This window comes from Prionailurus bengalensis, chromosome B1 (genome assembly GCF_016509475.1).
Source record: "Prionailurus bengalensis isolate Pbe53 chromosome B1, Fcat_Pben_1.1_paternal_pri, whole genome shotgun sequence".
Taxonomy (NCBI): domain Eukaryota; kingdom Metazoa; phylum Chordata; class Mammalia; order Carnivora; family Felidae; genus Prionailurus; species Prionailurus bengalensis.
Genome location: NC_057344.1, coordinates 13,860,885 through 13,878,206, shown reverse-complemented (window position 1 = coordinate 13,878,206; position 17,322 = coordinate 13,860,885). Strand labels below are relative to the sequence as shown.

At 40.7% G+C, this 17,322-nt stretch overlaps 1 protein-coding gene across 17 annotated transcripts in view; it reads right to left on the bottom strand.

Moving 5' to 3' along the window:
- TENM3 (teneurin transmembrane protein 3) overlaps positions 1-17,322 on the bottom strand; it is a 453,850-nt gene that overhangs the window by 119,491 nt on the left and 317,037 nt on the right. For all 17 annotated transcript variants that reach the window (XM_043557955.1, XM_043557965.1, XM_043557986.1 and 14 more), the window contains one exon: positions 2,103-2,317. In XM_043557955.1, the coding sequence (XP_043413890.1) occupies positions 2,103-2,317 (215 nt within the window). The remainder of the gene's footprint in view (positions 1-2,102; positions 2,318-17,322) is intronic.

Here is a 17,322-nt window from a genome sequence, read left to right as displayed (position 1 = left end):
TTTTTGTTTCTCTAATCTTACATGGTATACATGAGTAGGAAAGAGGCAACCCTGAATCTTTAAATAAATCTGTAAAGCACGCAACAATTTTCTTTGGAAATGATTTTCTGGAGTTTACGGGTTACACACGCACTGTTGTGCTTAGCTTTAGAGGCATATTTCTTCAGTTATAAAAAAGTGATTGAATCACGGATATGGTTCCAAGGAAAAAAATATTTTTTCCTATATCACCGGGCTATTGATATAAATGCAATCTCTCTGCCATAACTAACGTTACAGACACCCACTCTGTTTAAGAAGACCTGGTTATTGCTTTCCAGCCACTATCACTTATAGCAGGCACTGGAGTGAATTATAATTATAATCAAAAATTTAAATGGGTTGGGGCGCCTGGGTGGCTCAGTCGGTTAAGCGACCGACTTCGGCTCAGGTCACGATCTCACGGTTCCTGAGTTCGAGCCCCACGTCGGGCTCTGTGCTGACCGCTCAGAGCCTGGAGCTTGCTTCGGATTCTGCGTCTCCCTCTCACTCTGCCTCTCCCCCACTCATGCTCTGTCTCTCTCTCTCTTAAGAAGAAATAAAACATTAAAAAAAATTTTTAAGTCTATTTTAATAATATAGACATGAAAACCACGATCAGAAAAATGATATACCAAAGCATGATATTCAAAAATTGCACAGCAATATAATTTATATATGTATATGAAACTTTCCCTGATCCATAAGAGAAAGCATGGGTCAAAGTTTCTGACTCATCTTTCTTTTTTTAAATCTTTATAGATTATTTTATCAAAAACATTAAAAAAATGTTTATTTATTTTTGAGAGAGAGGGTGCACGTGAACGGGAGAGGGGGAGAGAGAGGGGATAGGGAATCTCAAGCAGGCTCAGTACTGACAGCAGAGAGTCTGATGTGGGGCTCGAACCCACCAACTGTGAGGTCATGACCTGAGCTGAAACCAAGAGTTGGACCCTTAACCGACTGAGCCACCCAGGCTCTCTCTCCCTTACTCATCTTTCTTTAAAGACATGATTCTTTTATTAGTATTTGATCAATTTTCCTTTACAATTCCTAGGGTATAGAAAAAGCATGTCTCACAGAATTACATACTATAAAGCAGACATGAAAACCCTCCAGTCCTCAGTTTCTAAATCAAATGAAAATCTGCATGCAGTTCTATGGGTAAATAAACTGATTATCAAGTGTGAAACTTTTAGGCTCACCCAACCGTCAATGTTAATTAACCATCTATCACATTTTTGGACTGACGTACTAGTTGATGGTGGGAAAAGTCTGAGCTCCAAATTTACAGTGGGTAATTTAAATAATTTCTCTTGGACATAATGGGACCTCTTTTAAACCACAATTTCCAAATTACATACCCTGACCCAGGATCAGATTATGAAAAAGCCTGTAGAGTTATTGCTAGCAGCTGTCTCTACCTGTAAGGTAATTTTCATGCAAGCGAACTGCCTCTAAAGTTACTCAATCGACGTATGGTTGAAGAATATTTGAATTGTTTCGAGTGCCACACTAAGGTGATCACCCTTGGTTATCTGTGAAAGCTGTTTCTCTTCTTTATTTGAAGAATCGTGGCTTGAGTCGATCAAGTTCACTCATCATATTTATGTTTTTGTTTCCATAATTTCTTTACTAACAGTAAGGCTGGCATGAAGCAGAAAAAATACAATATATTTCCGACAGCGTGAATGCAACGTTTGAGATGAAAATACTATGCATCTATTACATGAAAGGAATAAGACTGTCTGAAATTCCCACAGAATCTTCGTAAAACACTTGGAAAATCCATGAGGTTTTCCTACGTGCTCAGATGATGTTCAATATTTTCATTTGGCTACTCATAAATTTTAGAACATTTCAGTTGGTCAATAATGATTAGCACAAGTCAGGAAGAAAATGCTGTTTTTCCTACTTATTCGAAAACCTCACGATAAGTGAAACCTACGTTCAAAATTCTTTTCACCGTAAACGATCAATACGAAAGAGGTCCAACAGTTAAACAACTGAACTCAAGAAACAGAATAACTTTAAAAATGCAAACTAGCAGTTTCTATCTTATTGACAACAAAGCCCACTTTTACCTGAGTATGGGAAGGTGGTAAGCCTTTTCGGCCATATACTCCAATCAATGCATCCTTCTGAAGAGAGATATTGAATTTCAGAAACTGTGGCTGATCAATAAAGAGCTGTGATCTCCAGAAAATCCCAGGAGGAACCTCTTGAATTGCCCTTCGGCCAATATCAAGTTCTCCAGAATCTATGGTGTTATTTTCTTGTGTAAATCCACCTAATTTTCCTGCATGGAAGAGATCCATGGAAAAACAATGAAAAATTAAAAAACAACAACGGACCCCCCCCACCCCCCCAAAAAAAAACCCTCGAATGACAAAACAGCTTTCCTTTCAAAAAGTTCTTTTCAATAAATGCTGAGGCATTTTATCTTCTGATAAATGAAATGCTCTAACATACTTTTCACTTTAAAAGCTTTTTTGTTAGCTACTGCTGTTCAATGAATTCTGATTTAGCATATTCTTAAAGAAATATTTAAGGGGCGCCTGGGTGGCTCAGTAGGTTAAGCGTCCGACTGCAGCTCAGGTCATGATCTCACAGTTCGTGGGTTCAAGTCCGGCGCCGGGCTCTGTGCTGACAGCTCAGAGCCTGGAGCCCGTTTCAGATTCTGTGTCTCCCTCTCTCTCTGCCCCTCCCCTGTTCACGCTCTGCCTTTGTCTCCAAAATAAATAAACATTAAAAAAAATTAAAAAAAAAAAAAAGAAATACTGAAGTCAAAATCCTTTGCCTCCCCCTCCCCCAAGGTATGTCTACTGTTGAAACTCTTTTTGCACCTACAGTCTTTCCTGATCACTTGAAACATGATTATCTTACAAATATATGTCTTGTTATTTCTTGGGAGAGATTAAGTCTGTTACTAATCAGTCCTTCTAAATGTACCATAGCACTGCAAGTGTAAATTAAGGCAGAATGGATTATGGAGATTTCCAAATCAATCCTTAAGCAAACAACAAAACCAATCAATGGCACTGATTCAGGTAGCTCCCTCTGAACTAAACAGAATGAATAAAGATTCAGATGCTGGAAGGGAGGCAGAGATGGGGTAGGGGATTACGTGGTGGAGGGAGGGAGGAGTAAGTTTAAATTCTCACAAAGATACTGGAGAAGGCTGCCGCAAGCTTTCTTTCTTTTGACCCTCATCTCAAATTCATTTGCAGCCTCACCAGCCATACTTGAATTGCCCCCGTCAATGACCCTCAACCTGTAGGAATAAAAACTCTGCTCCCTGAGTCTCTGCCGCCTCCCGGTTTTAGGAAACAGATCCAAGACTCAGATTTTTTGGTATGGTTTTCCCCTCCTTCCTCCTTCCCTCTTTGCTAACGTTCTTTCTCAGTTATCCTGAAAGGATGATAGAGCAGGTTTTACAAATTTACCTTAAAGAGAAACAAAACCACATTGTCTCTTATTCAAAAAAGGTCCGTGAAGGCTAAGGAACAGAATGGAACTGGAAAATTATCCTTCCTCTATTAATTCAAACTTTTCAACGTGACAAAGTTGACTTCCTATAATTTTTTTCTCTTAAAAAATAGTATTCTGAATATGAATTCAGGTATTACATAATATCTATTACATAGTAGCCTCCAGAGAAGTTGGCCATTCAGAATTTAGAGGGTTTAATTTCAAATTACAGTGTTGTGAGCTATCCTACTCTAATGACAGGAGGAGTGAGTCTTCTCTCTAGGAGAAGTTATCAGTTTAACACTGAGACCATTTTTGAGCATTTACTAAGGGACATAGAATTGTAGGCAATAGAAACAAATATCAACCGAAGAGTAGAATTGTAGACGTTACTTACTTATCTACTCGGGCTTCCATGGCTTCTGCCATCAAGCAACTAATTACGTGTTTGGGAGGACAACCCCTTCAACCTGGTGAATTAAATGACAATCTAAAGCCACATATGGTTAAGGGTCAGAGGAAGGTGATATCGATCGTAGGCTGGTGGTTGAAAGATTTCACAGAAGGGTTCAAAGTTCTGAGGTAAACTCTGAAGGACAGGGAGGATAAGGTGTTTGAGCTGGAGTCAACATCACAATGAAAAACATGAAAGTGAAACTGGACAGATGTCATAGTGATGGTGAGCAGAGAGATCCGTGGGGCTAGGAAAGGAGTTAAGAAGACTGGCTTTGGATTCAGTTGAACTGGGTTTGAATCCTGACTCTGTCAGTAACCGGTTCTGCGATGGTCAAGAAGAGATTAAATCTCTAGTTCTAAACTTCATCTGTAAAACAGGAATGGTAATAATGCGATCGCAGAGCTCATGTATATGAAGCATTTGGCTCTCGGTGTGCATAGAATGAACGAACGACAGTAACAGGTTTGTCACGAGAGTAATGGAAGGTAGGGCTACAAAGGGAGGATGAGATCAGTTTCTGGAAGGTCCTGAATGCCAGCTTAAAGAGTCTGGTCCCTAACATGAACAGACAGTTCTCCCAGAAGACATCCAGATGGCCAACAGACACATGAAAAGATGCTCAACGTTGCTCACCATCAGGGAAATGCAAATCAAAACTACGATGAAATACCACCTTCCACCGGTCAGAATGGCTAAAGTCAACAACACGAGAAACAACAGATGTTAGTGAGGATGTGGAGACAAAGAAACCCTCTTGCCCTGTTGGTGGGAATGCAAACTGGTGCAGCCACTCTGGAAAACCGTATGGAGGTTCCTCACGAAGTTAAAAATAGAACTGCCCTACGATCCATCCATCACACTACCCAAAGAACATAAAACAGTGCATTTACCCAAAGAATATAAAAACAGCAATTCAAAGGGATACATGCACCCCTACGTTCACAGCATTATTTATAACAGTCAAGATATGGAAGCGGTCCAAGTATCTACCGATTGGTGCAGGGGTAAAGAAAATACCGTATGTGTGTGTGTGTGTGTGTGTGTGTGTGTGTGTATCCATATATCTATATCTATATAACTATATCTATATCTATTACAATGGAATATTACTCAGCCGTAAAAAGAATGAAACCTTGCCATTTGCAACAAAGTGGATGGAGCTAGAGAGTATAATGCTAAGCAGAATAAGTCAGTCAGAGGAAGACAAATACTGTGTGATTTCACTCGTATGTGGAATTTAAGCCACAAAACAGATGAGCAAAGGGTAAAAAAGAGAGGGAGAGGCAAACCAAGAAACAGATTCCCAACTATAGAGAACACACTGATGGTTACTAGAAGGGAGGGGGGTAGGGGCACGGGGGAAGTAGGTGATGGGGTTAATCCCCATCACTTGTGATAAATATTGGGTATTGTACAAAAGTGTCAAATCACGATCGTGGACACCTGAAACTAATATAACACTGTATGTTAACTGACTAGAATTTATTTTTTATATTATTATTATTTTTAATATATAACTTATTGTCAAGTTGGCTAACATACAGTGCATACAATGTGCTCTTGATTTTGGGGTAGATTCCTGTGATTCATCGCTTACATAGAACACCCAGTGCTCATCCCAACAAGTGCCCTCCTCAATGTCCATCACCCATTTTCCCCTCCCGCCATGAAACTTCAGTTTGTTCTCTGTATGTAAGAGTCTCTTATGCTCCCTCCCTCTCTGTTTGTAACTATTTTTTCCCCTTCCCTTCCCTTATGGCCTTCTGTTAAGTTTCTCAAGTTCCTCATATGAGGGAAAACATATGATACCCGTCTCTGACTGACTTATTTCACTTAGCATAATACCCTCCAGTTCCATCCACATTGTTGCAAATGGCAGGATTTCATTCTCTCTCATCGCCAAGTAGTATTCCGTTGGATATATAAACCACATCTTCTTTATCCACTCATCAGTTGATGGACATTTAGGCTCTTACCATAATTTGGCTATTGTTGAAAGTGCTGCTATAAACGTTGGGGTACAAGTGCCCCTACGCATCAGCACTCCTGTATCCCTTGGGTCAATTCCTAGCAGTGCTATTGTTGGGTCGTAGGGTAGTTCTATTTTTCATTTTTTGAGGAACCTCCACACTGTTTTCCAGAGCGGCTGCACCAGTTTGCATTCCCACCAACAGGGCAAGAGGATTCCATTTCTCCACAACCTCGCCAGCATCTGTTTCCTGGTTAACTACCTGGAAATTTACATAAAAACTCTAAAAAAATAGATACTTGAAGTAGCCTTAATATGGCTAATTTGTATTTCCATGCCATAAAAGCACTTATTTTTCCTATGTTGTATGTATGTGTATACGTATGCGTGTGTGTGTGTGTGTGTGTGTGTGTTTATAATAAGGAGAAACAATTCTAGATTACTAAGGAATGTGTTTTGTGATCACAGATGAGTATGACAGATATCCAAGTTATGCCCATCGGGGTCTAGAGAAATTCACAATAAATTCACACTTAGAGATAAAAGTCAAGTTTGAGTAGATTACTAGTAAATGCTGTGACTATCTTCTAGTTGGCTGATCACATCCTACTCAATGACACATGTGCCATCATTTGCAAAGGACACCTATAGCTAAAGGGAGACCACTGGCTAAAAGGTTCTGATTGGGCTAAAGCTGATGCGAAGTCATGTTCAAGGACGTGAAAGTGCATACAGTAGTCCCCTTTATCCCTGGTTTCACCTTCCAGTGTTTCAGGTACCTGCGGCCATCAAGTGTGGTCTGAAGGCAGATGATCGTCCTCCCGACCTATCTTCAGAAGGTAAATAGCCTAACGCTATGTCACACAATGCCTACGTCACTCACCCCATTCATCCTATCACGTAGGCCTGTTACCACCCCACGTTATCACAAGGAGAAGGGTGGGTACAGGGCAATAAGGTATTTTGAGACAGAGACCACATTCACATAACTTTTATTGCAATATATTGTAGTAGTAATTGTTCTATTTTATGGTTAGTTATTCTTGTTAATCTCTTACTGGGCCTAATTTATAAATTTAACTTCATCAGAGATATGTACGTATAGGAAAAAATACCGTATAAAGAAGGTTCCGTACTATCTGTGGTGTCGGGCATCCACTGGGGGTCCTGGAACACATATTCTGCAGGTAAGGGTGGGGAGTGACCACTGCAGTGGGACCATAGTGGGAAGCCTGGACTTGGGAGACACGTTAGGATATAGCTGCGGTAACCTAGGCGTGACGCGGGAGAGGGCTGTACGAACAGCTTAACAAGTCATTACTTACAATCCCACTTCTCTTTTTTCCCCCGATGCCCATAACCATGGCAGTTGTTAACATTTCAGCTACCAGATCAATTTTTCTTTAATTTAGTAATATAATACGCTCTAGGGAATAAAACCCAAAAATTGGGTTATAGTAATCCTCGCTAATTTCTTATGTATTGACTCAGAGTATAAACCACATCATTCACTGAAATACTAAATATTTATTTTATGATAGTAATATGTATTCATCTTTAGCAAAATTAGAACATACAGCTAAACACAAAGACAAAAGAATAGAATCCTACCACTATGGTAATCCTACTATAATCCAAGATTATGTTTGCTTCCTTTAACCAAGACCTATTTATTCACAGAAATTTTTCAATACTGGAAACACCTACATATGTGACAAATTAGCTTTTTAAAAATTTTTAATGTTTATTTATTTTTGAGAGACAGAGTGTGAGTGGAGGAGGAGGAAAGAGAAGGAGACAGAGAATCCGAAGCAGGCTTCAGGCTCTGAGCCGTCAGCTCTACACGGGGCTCGAACCTGTGAATCGTGAGATCGTGACCTGAGCCGAAGCTGGACGCTTATCCGACTGAGCCACCCAGGTGCCCCTATGTCATAAATTAGCTTTTAATGAAAAGATGAAGGAGGGCGGAGAGAGAAATGGAATTTTTACTGAGGGCCCATGATCTGTCAGGCAGTTTCACCTATACTATCTGTTTGGAACTAAAAAACAAAACAAAACAAAAAAACAAAAAAAAAAAACCACTACTCCCTGAAGTCAGTATTATTTTGAGATGAAGAAACTAAGTCTCGAAGAAGTGAATACCTGCCCAAAGTGAGTGATAAAGACTCACACTGAGGAATGCAGAATTCCAAAACTATGTGTTTTACATAGTCAGCAGTGAAATCTTTGCTTTTTTATTAAAAAAATATTATTTTAAATTATGAAGTTTTGGATCTATTTCATATAAAATCAGGTGTGGTAACCCACTGAACCACGCTAGAGAATCTGCTTAGCTTTCAATTTTAGGATATAAAGTTATAGGCTTTTTTGAAAACTTATTTTTATTGGGAAGAAATGACCAGTTCTTATTACATAAAAACTGCCATAGATACCCTTAAAAATCTTTTTTAAATGTTTATTTATTTTTGAGAGAGAGAAAGAGAGGCAGAGAGAGAGGGAGACACAGAATCTGAAGCAGGCTACAGGCTCTGAGCTGTCAACCCCTGATGCAGGGCTCGAACTCATGAACCATGAGATCATGACCTGAGCCAAAGTCAGACACTCAACCAACTGAACCATCCAGGCGCTCCATAAAAACTGACATAGATACTCTAATGTGATATTCATCGTGTTATAATTTATACTAAATTCCTGCTAGGTTTTTTGTCTTTTGGTTGACTTACACGTGAAACTATTTTTAAATACTGAGAAAAGTAGTCGTCCCTTCTTCCCGTGAAGACTGGTTTGCACACATGTCATATTTATGGAAATAGCTCATATGTGGACACGTTCATCAAATTCATACATCACTAAGGCTATTGTTATAATTTACTGTTATTAACAAGTTCTATTGTTATTCTCTGAGGTTTATGTGATTGAATCTACTCAGTGGTGTTGATCCTATGAATTGCTGCTATAAATGTTTTTTTGGTCACTTTAATAACATACCTGTGCTTTCAATACTGGCAACTTAAAATGGTACGAATCAGAATTGTTTTCCAAACCATCATCTTGGCCCAAAAGCATTAGCTTTGGAAACAGTAATCAAGTGATGACTTCTGGGGTTTTAGGTTTTGCTTTGTTGCTTTCTCCGTATACTGATTTCGAGGGGTTAGGATTTTTCGTATAGAAATGATAGGTGTGGGTACTGTTGTGTCAGTAAGTGTTGTGATGACTTATCAGTCCCACCCAATTTAACAGGTGGCTCTCTTTCAGAAAGAAGGTTCTTTCATTTGTAAAACAAAAAACCAAGGTTCACTGAATAGGCTTGAAGGGAGGGGGACAGTAGTACTTGAGATCATTGTTTTCTTGTCTCCCTGTAATGAAAAAGCCTGAGTAATCATAACATCATAGCATCTCAGAGTTCAAGTGCCCATGGAGGTCGTTTAGTCCAGGAGTCTTCCAGTAAGAGTAGTCATATCCCTAGGTAGGAAGATTACTTGAAGACCTTCCTGCCTCCCTCCCTCCCTCCCTTTCTTCGTTCCTCCCTTCCTCCCTGCCTTCCTTCCTCCCTCCCTTCCTCCCTCCCTCTTTTCTTTTTTTCATGAAGACTTTTCAGTGAGGAAAGGAGTAGTCTGTTTTAAGGGAATTCACTTCTAGAACCTCAACAATTCCCGGATGTAGACTCGCTTTACAACAGAAGGGACCTTTCACATACTCAGTATCTTACGATGACGCACTGTCTTGAGCATAAAGCTTCCAGTGTGCAAACAAAGGCAAAATTTAAAGCATTCTTGTTGATGCAGCCTCCTTTATTCGAGACACCATAAACCCAAGGTAGGGCTTTAGTGTCTTTCCTTGTCTTGCACATATTTCTATCAAGGACAAAGTTGTGGCATTAAGAATTGGAATATTTAAGGCTGTTGGTAGGTTTTGAAATCCGATAGATCAAGAAGGAGGGAGAACCTTTTCGTGCAATGACCTTGTCATTCATCCCAACCATTGGCAAAGGATGCTCTTCACTGCCAGTAGAGTTTTTTGACTGCCAAGAGAACATCAGTGAGGTAAGAAATAATTAAGGCAGCGATGCCTTATTCAGTCCAATTGCCAAACTCATGGCAAGGATTTGTGCTTTATCTGTCTCTCTACTGTCTCCCTCACGTAGCAGTTCAGAATTGTGAGACTGTGACAACGTGGATATTAATTTATTTGAACTGAAACAATAAGTCAGACTTTTTCTGACAGAGTTTGATTTTAATGAGTAGTATCTCTGCCAGTAAATTATATAGCATTTCCCGTAAGTTAAATGAGCTAGTTAGAGACATTTAAAGCATATGATACAACAATAGCATTAAAAAATATCGCAATAACAAAGATGCACTAAAATGAACACAAGGTCCATCTTCCACCCCATTCTGCACATACCAGATTAAACAAAGCCACAGAGTAAAAGAGTAACGGGTGTGATTAGTAGTGTTTTGCTTTCTTTTTGGGGGGTATACTGCACAGAGGCTGACAAATGGGTGGTTCGGAAAACTTGGTAACAAATATGTGTGAAAGCAGGTGGCTCTCAGTTCCGTGCTTCCAATGAAACTGAAGAAGAAATGTGATGGAACCAACAGCTTGTAGACCACTAAACACACGTTTTAGAAATAGATCACAGGGGCACCTGGGTGGCTCAGTCAGTTGAGTGTCCGACTCTTGATTTTGGCTAAGGTCATGATCTCATGGTTCCTGGGATTGAGCCCAGATGCTCTGCGCTGACAGTGTGGAGCCTGCTTGGGATTCTCTCCCTCTCTCTCTCTCTCTCTCTCTCTCTCTCTCCCTCTCCCTCTTTCTGCCCCTCCCCAGTTCTCTCTCAAAAGAAATAAATAAAAACATAAAAAAAAGGAGTAGGTCACAAATTCTTGACATACGAATAATAAGGATTTCAAATAGTTGAAATCACTCTAAAAAAATCCTTTCCTTCCCCTCTGCTTATTTTGTGGTTAAGATTTCTTATGTTTATATTCATAAAAAAAGAAAAACAGGAATAAAATTGATCCTGAATCTTGCCTGGCTTTGTAATAATTAATATCCATCCATGGGGGCACCTGGGTGGCTCAGTCGGTTAAGTGTCCGACTTCAGCTCAAGTCATGATCTCTCGGTTCGTGAGTTTGAGCCCCGCGTCGGGCTCTGTGCTGACAGCTCAGAGCCTGGAGCCTGCTTCGGATTCTGGGTCTCCCTCTCTCTCTGTCCTTCCCCCACTCACACTCTGTCTTTCTCTCTCTCTGTCTCAAAAACAAATAAACATTAATATCCATCCGTGAATACATGAATTATTTGGAAAAGTCCCCAGTCATCTCATTCAGAGAGGTATTTTTGATACATTTTCGTTTTATATTTAATAATTATAAAAATGTTTAGCATTTTTATAATAATTAGGTTGATTTCAGTCAAATGTGTACAACTAATAATTATAAATGTAATTTGGTATAAAAGGAAACAGGCTTTTTAAAAACATGTATGAACGTTATGGTGGTAGGAAATAAGATTTAATTAAAATTTGTATTTATAATTTGTTTTAAGGCACAAGAACGAAACAGTATGAAGGTCACGCATCTATTTTAGCTTTTCCTATGAAATATGAATCTCAGCCTAAAGTGGCCATCCGCTTCTGTTTGCTTCCAATTATGACACCATTTAGAATGAATTTATTTTGAATTAAAGTCTTCGAATGTGTCTTTTCTAAAAGGTAGATGGAGACCTGACCTCTCATTATCATCAGTGATGTAGAGATACAAGGACATCGCTGACTTTCTTCTGCTTAAATCCACTGAACAGGCAGCTTCGTATGACATTCCTGCTAAAGCCTCTAGTTTGAATGTCAGGGGACCACAGTTTTGTGAAGGGGCTTTGTCTGTTTAAATTCTGCACTACCGCTTTTCAAGTCCCGGCCGGTCTCTAATTTGGCCAAGTCAAGTGTGGTCATTCCTGTTAGCGTTTCCAAATGCTCTTTATTGATCGGAAACACACCTGGGAGTCAGCGAGCCATTGACACGGCTTGATAAACTTGTAAATACTTGAACAACCTTTTCCTCTGAAGCTCATCATTCCTCTCAGATAAAAGCCTGGACACAGATGTCTTTCATCATGTCCTGAATTCCAGAAAATTTTGGCTTCAGAGGAAATAAAAGGAGGGCCAGTTCTGGCGTGCTCTCTCCTCCCTTACTGAGATCACTCCATCCTTAAGCCCCCGGAGCCTGAACCTGGGAATGATCATAGGAATCAGTAAGGTTGTTTGTAGGTTTTACTAAGAGAATAAAGGAGGAAGAACGGAGGAAAAAATAGACAGGGCCACAGAGTGCCCTGGAGTTATTCTAAACTCAAAGCTTGTAGGTTAGGAATCAAACCAATTAAAGCCTTCACAGTAAGAGGGAGGTGTACCGTGTCTTCAAACACAATAGGGTATCATCTTGAAGGTTTTTCTCCCCCAACGTATCCTGTTGGGCCTGAATGTGGGAGCCACTAGGAGTCTTTTTACCTACTAACTGTGATTTTCCCTTTCATCAGTAACTATGTGTCCCAACAGTCCACGTCTTAAAATATGGTTGTCAGAGTGTGAAAACAGAAAGAGGCCACGTCCCCAAAGCCATTGTTACTCCTCGCCCTCTTGGGTGAGCCACGGTTTAGAGGCAAACACATCGGTAGATGGCATTTTTTCAGATAGCGCATTAACAATGCTTTGAGCTCTCAGATACTGTATAAATAATGGTGGACCAACCCTAGATGTTACAAGGATCAAATGGAATATTGCAATCATACTGGTAGTTAGGAGGCTTGGTATCTAAACATTATTTTGTGACATCAGAAAAACCACCCAACGATGCGCGAGACTAAATATTTTGCCATACCTATCATGAATCTGCTGCCTGCATATGATGGGAATAAACGAGCCTTTAATTCTTAAAATGGAAAGGCAGAAAAGAAATCCAACTGTAAAAGTCTAAGTCAATTGTTGAGGAGGGTAAGTGATAATATCATCTGGAGTCCCACAGAAGCACTAATAATTAAGATGTCAGGAAGCAAGGTTAGGCATTTACAGACAATCAATAGCCCACCCTCCAACTCTGTGACCTAACCTTGGATTCAGACCCTGACTTTGAGATCTCGGAGAGAACATCTCTTTTTATAAACAACCACACGCCGTAACTTACCATTGCGGACACAGAGTGTTACCTCGCAAGCAAAGCGAATTAAAACACAACTGCCTCGCAAACACAGTTTAATGAACGAAATCAATACAGCACCTAATGAAGGAACTATTATTACACATTGCAACAAACATACCATGAACAATACTGAGTAAAACTCAAGGCACCTGCCGAACTGTTAGTTCATTGCTTCAGATCACCGGCATCTTTAAACTGCTCTAAGTTTTAATTCTCTGAAATTGTCTAGTAGCTGAGAAAATTCATGCATGATGACCAATAAAGTGAAATTTAAAAGCACTTGAATTATATTGTTTAAACAGGATGAATCCTATATGTACATGTATATATACATACACACATGTACAAAAGGAGTTGGAAATTTCCTTTGTTTAGATATAATTGACATCACACATTGTATTTGTTTCAGAAGTACAATGTAATGATTTGACTTTTGTTGTATACAACTGCGAAGTGATCACCACAGTAAGTCTTGTTAACAGCCATCATTTCACATAGTTATAATTTTGTTTCTTATGATGAGAACTTTCAAGCTCTACTCTCTCGGCAACTTTCAAATAGCCACTACAGTATTATTAACCATGATCACCATGCTGCAGATAGACTCCATAACTTACTGATTTTATAACTGGAAATTTGTGCAAAAGGAATGTGTTGTTTGTTAGTTTTTGTTTGATTGGAAAAGTAATTTTCCAGAGTTATATTAGCCAAAATTCACGGCCTTTCTTGGTCTTACGTTATCCCAAACTATTCTATGCTGAATTTTGGCATTTGTCTTATTGTTCCTTTTAAATAAAGGTCGTGTTGAAATATCCTACTATAGGGCCCTCAATTTTCCCCTATGTATGCATTTGCTAACTCATTGTCATTGCCTGCTTGACTTCTATCTTGCCTAGCAATTCACAGGCTCTGAGAACAACTGTGCCTTTTGTTTTCCTATTGCTATGTTCTCAGAGCTTTGCTCTGTGCATGGCACATAATACATGCTCAATAAATAAATGCACAGTACTGTGCATTCAAAGGAATCTTAAGGATAAGATAGATTCCTTTCATAAAACCCAAATAACTAAAAATATTAAGCCAGGAGGAGTTGGTTAATAAGAAGTAACTAATGATAAGGATTTCTATTTTGCTTTAGAGAATACTCTGGATGATGATTTAAAGATACATCTTCTTAAAAATTTAGCTACAAATTACAAGTGCAAAATCTAGAACTGCGTTAAAAAGAGTGAACTAATAATTATTGACATGTATCAAACGCTCGTCACGTTCCAGTCAGTGCTTGGCATCCTTCGTGTGTTCTCTGATTTAAACCTCAGTGCCACCCCATGCAGAAACAGGAGGTTAGGGAAGGTAATTTATGTAAAGCCACCCAGTAAGTGACACAGCTTCAATTCTTTTTTTTTTTTTTTTTTGAATATTTATTTGAGAGACAGCACATGCACGTGAGTGAGAGGGGGAGGAGCAGAGAGAGAGGGAGAGAGAGAATCCTAAGCAGTCTCTGAGCTGTCAGCACAGAGCCTGACACGGGGCTCGAACCCACGAACTGTTGAGATCATGACCTGAGCCAAAACCAAGGGCCAGACGCTCGACCACTGAGCCACCCAGGTGCCCCGACAGAGCTTCAGTTCTTAACCACGAGGCCCTACCAGCATTTGGTTTGTGTATATTTTGCAAGGCGCTGTGGTGGGTCCTTTAGGCACTTTATATCATTTAGTCATGCTATTTTCATATGTTCAATTGACAAATACGTAGTAAGCACCTTTTACATGTCTGTAATTGTGCTGAGAGCTTGGGACAGGGCAGTAGAAGATAGATGTGGTCTGTGCCTCATACTCTAGCAAAGAAGGCCTACATTAAGTAGTAATGGTGATAGGCACAAACATTTTTCAAGCATTTTTATGTACGATACACCATTTTCAGTATTTCCGCTGAATGCTTAAGACTGTTCCAATGATGAGAAAACTTAAGGCCAAAGAAGCTACATACTTTGTCCCATGTAACAAAGCCGTTAATGATCAGAACTAGGATGTGAGGCCAGAAGGGGTAGGCTTAAGAGCCTATACTCCATCTTCCTCCCGTACTGTTTCTATATTAGAGTATGGCGTGATCAACAGCCAGAATGTGGAAAGCCTTATAAGTCACTTAAAGGCATCCGACCAGAATCTAAGTCACTGAGGAAGATCAGGTAGGGTACTTCTATCTCAAATTTGTGTCTGAAGACCGTGGGACAAGACTGGAGATGTAATATCCCAGATCGAAGGTGGCCTCTAGAATCTAGGTGAGAGATGATGTATCCAAGAGACACTGTGGAGTTGGAGTGGACAGGACTAATGATTGCCTGAATATGGAGGTGACAGAAGAGGAGGAGACAGTCTTGCTTCTTCAGCTCCCGGCCCAGGTAACTAGGTGAATTATGATGCCGTTTCCTGACACAAAAAGCCCTGGAAGAGAGACAGATTTGGAAAGAGAGATGACGGCAATTGTGTTTTCCAAAGATGGCGCCCACGGCATCTTCCATTCTATAGGCTCTTACGCAATGAATCCCTGCCACTTCCTCACACAAAGGGGGGAGTTTGATTCTCCTTCCCGTGAATCTGGGCTGATCATCCTGGCTCTCTGGACCAACGGGATGTGATGAAAGGGACATCTGCAGATGTCCAATATCTTAGGATGTGAGAAGGCTTGTAACGTCTGTGTTGGTTTCTCGGAATGCTCCCTCTCTTGGGATACGTCCCTTCAGCACCAGCTGCTATGCTCTGAGAAGTCCAAGCCACATGGAATGCCCTGTTTAGATGCTCTGGTCAACAGCCACAGCCGAGCTCCAGCTCACACACAGCACCAACTGCCAGCCACCTTGGACTTCTGGCTCAGTGGAGCTTTCAAACAGCCCCAGCTGACATCTGAAAGGAACTGCACGAAAGACCCAAGCACAAACACAGGAACTTCCCCATCTGCAGATTCAGGAGAGATGACAACAGTTGTTCTTTTAAGCCACGGACTCCTGGTGTGGCTTGTTAGGCAGTGATAGAGGACCAAAGCAGTCAATGGGTTCAGTTTTAGACACGTGAAGTTTGAGGTGCTTGGAAGACACGCAGGTGGAGAAGTTCCAAAGGCACTTGGAGAGATTTTACACAGTCGGTGTCTGGATCTCAAAGAGAGAGAAATATCTACGCCGCACATATTGATTTGGGAACACACAGAACGTAACATAGCGCAAAGCACATCGCATGCATCCGAAGCCAGGAGAGGGGATAAGAGAACCCAGAGGAATTACACTCTGAAAAGAGCAGAGTCCTGAGAAACAGCAACGTGGAGGGGTCCAGCGGAGACGGGCGAGCCGATTAAAGAAGCTGAGAAGTCACTGCCAAAAAGTCAGGAAGAGAGCCAAGGTAGATGTGGTATCACAGAAGCTAAGAGAAAAGAGCATTTCAATTCGGAGGGATAGATTAACTATCCAATGCTACCAAGAACTCAGATCTGGTAACAACTGAAGAGGATTCAATGACGATACAGACACTGCAATGGCTAACTCAGGAAGACATCGGTTTTGACGAGTGGTGGTAGGAACATCCATGAGAAAGGAATTCATGGATGGTGAAGAAATGAACAGAGAGAGATTACACTCAAGAGGGGCTGGCTGTAGGGGCGCCTGGGTGGCTCAGTCGGTTGAGCGTCCCGACTTTGGCTCAGGTCATGAACTCACTGATCATGAGTTCGAGCCCCGCGTCGGGCTCCGTGTTGGCAGCTCAGAGCCCGGAGCCTGCTTTGGATCCTGCGTCTCCTTCTCTGTGGCTCCCCACCCCGCTTTCTCTGTCTCTCTCTCTCTCTCAAAAATACACAAAGATTTAAAAAATTAAAAAAAAAAAAGAAGGTTGTCTGTAAAGGGAGAAGAGAAAAATAAGGTGGAGCTGGAGTGGGAAGTAGAGTCAAGGATTTTTTTGTTTTTAAAACCTCCGGAGTCTCCAATGTTGCCTAGAAGGTGGCAATAGGGGGGCTACTTTGAAGATACGGACTGGAATCAAGCATCCTCACGGAAAGATCAGCCTTAAGTATGGGGCAAAAAGAGTGAGAAGTGTAGATCCAGACACACACAGGCATGGAGATTTGCTTCCAGGAAACTGAGAGAACTTCCTCTGAAGGTTTCTGTATGTTGTTGATTGGAAAGGTCCATCCGCGGAGAGAGCTGGGCTTCCGAGGACGGTCGGAAGATCTG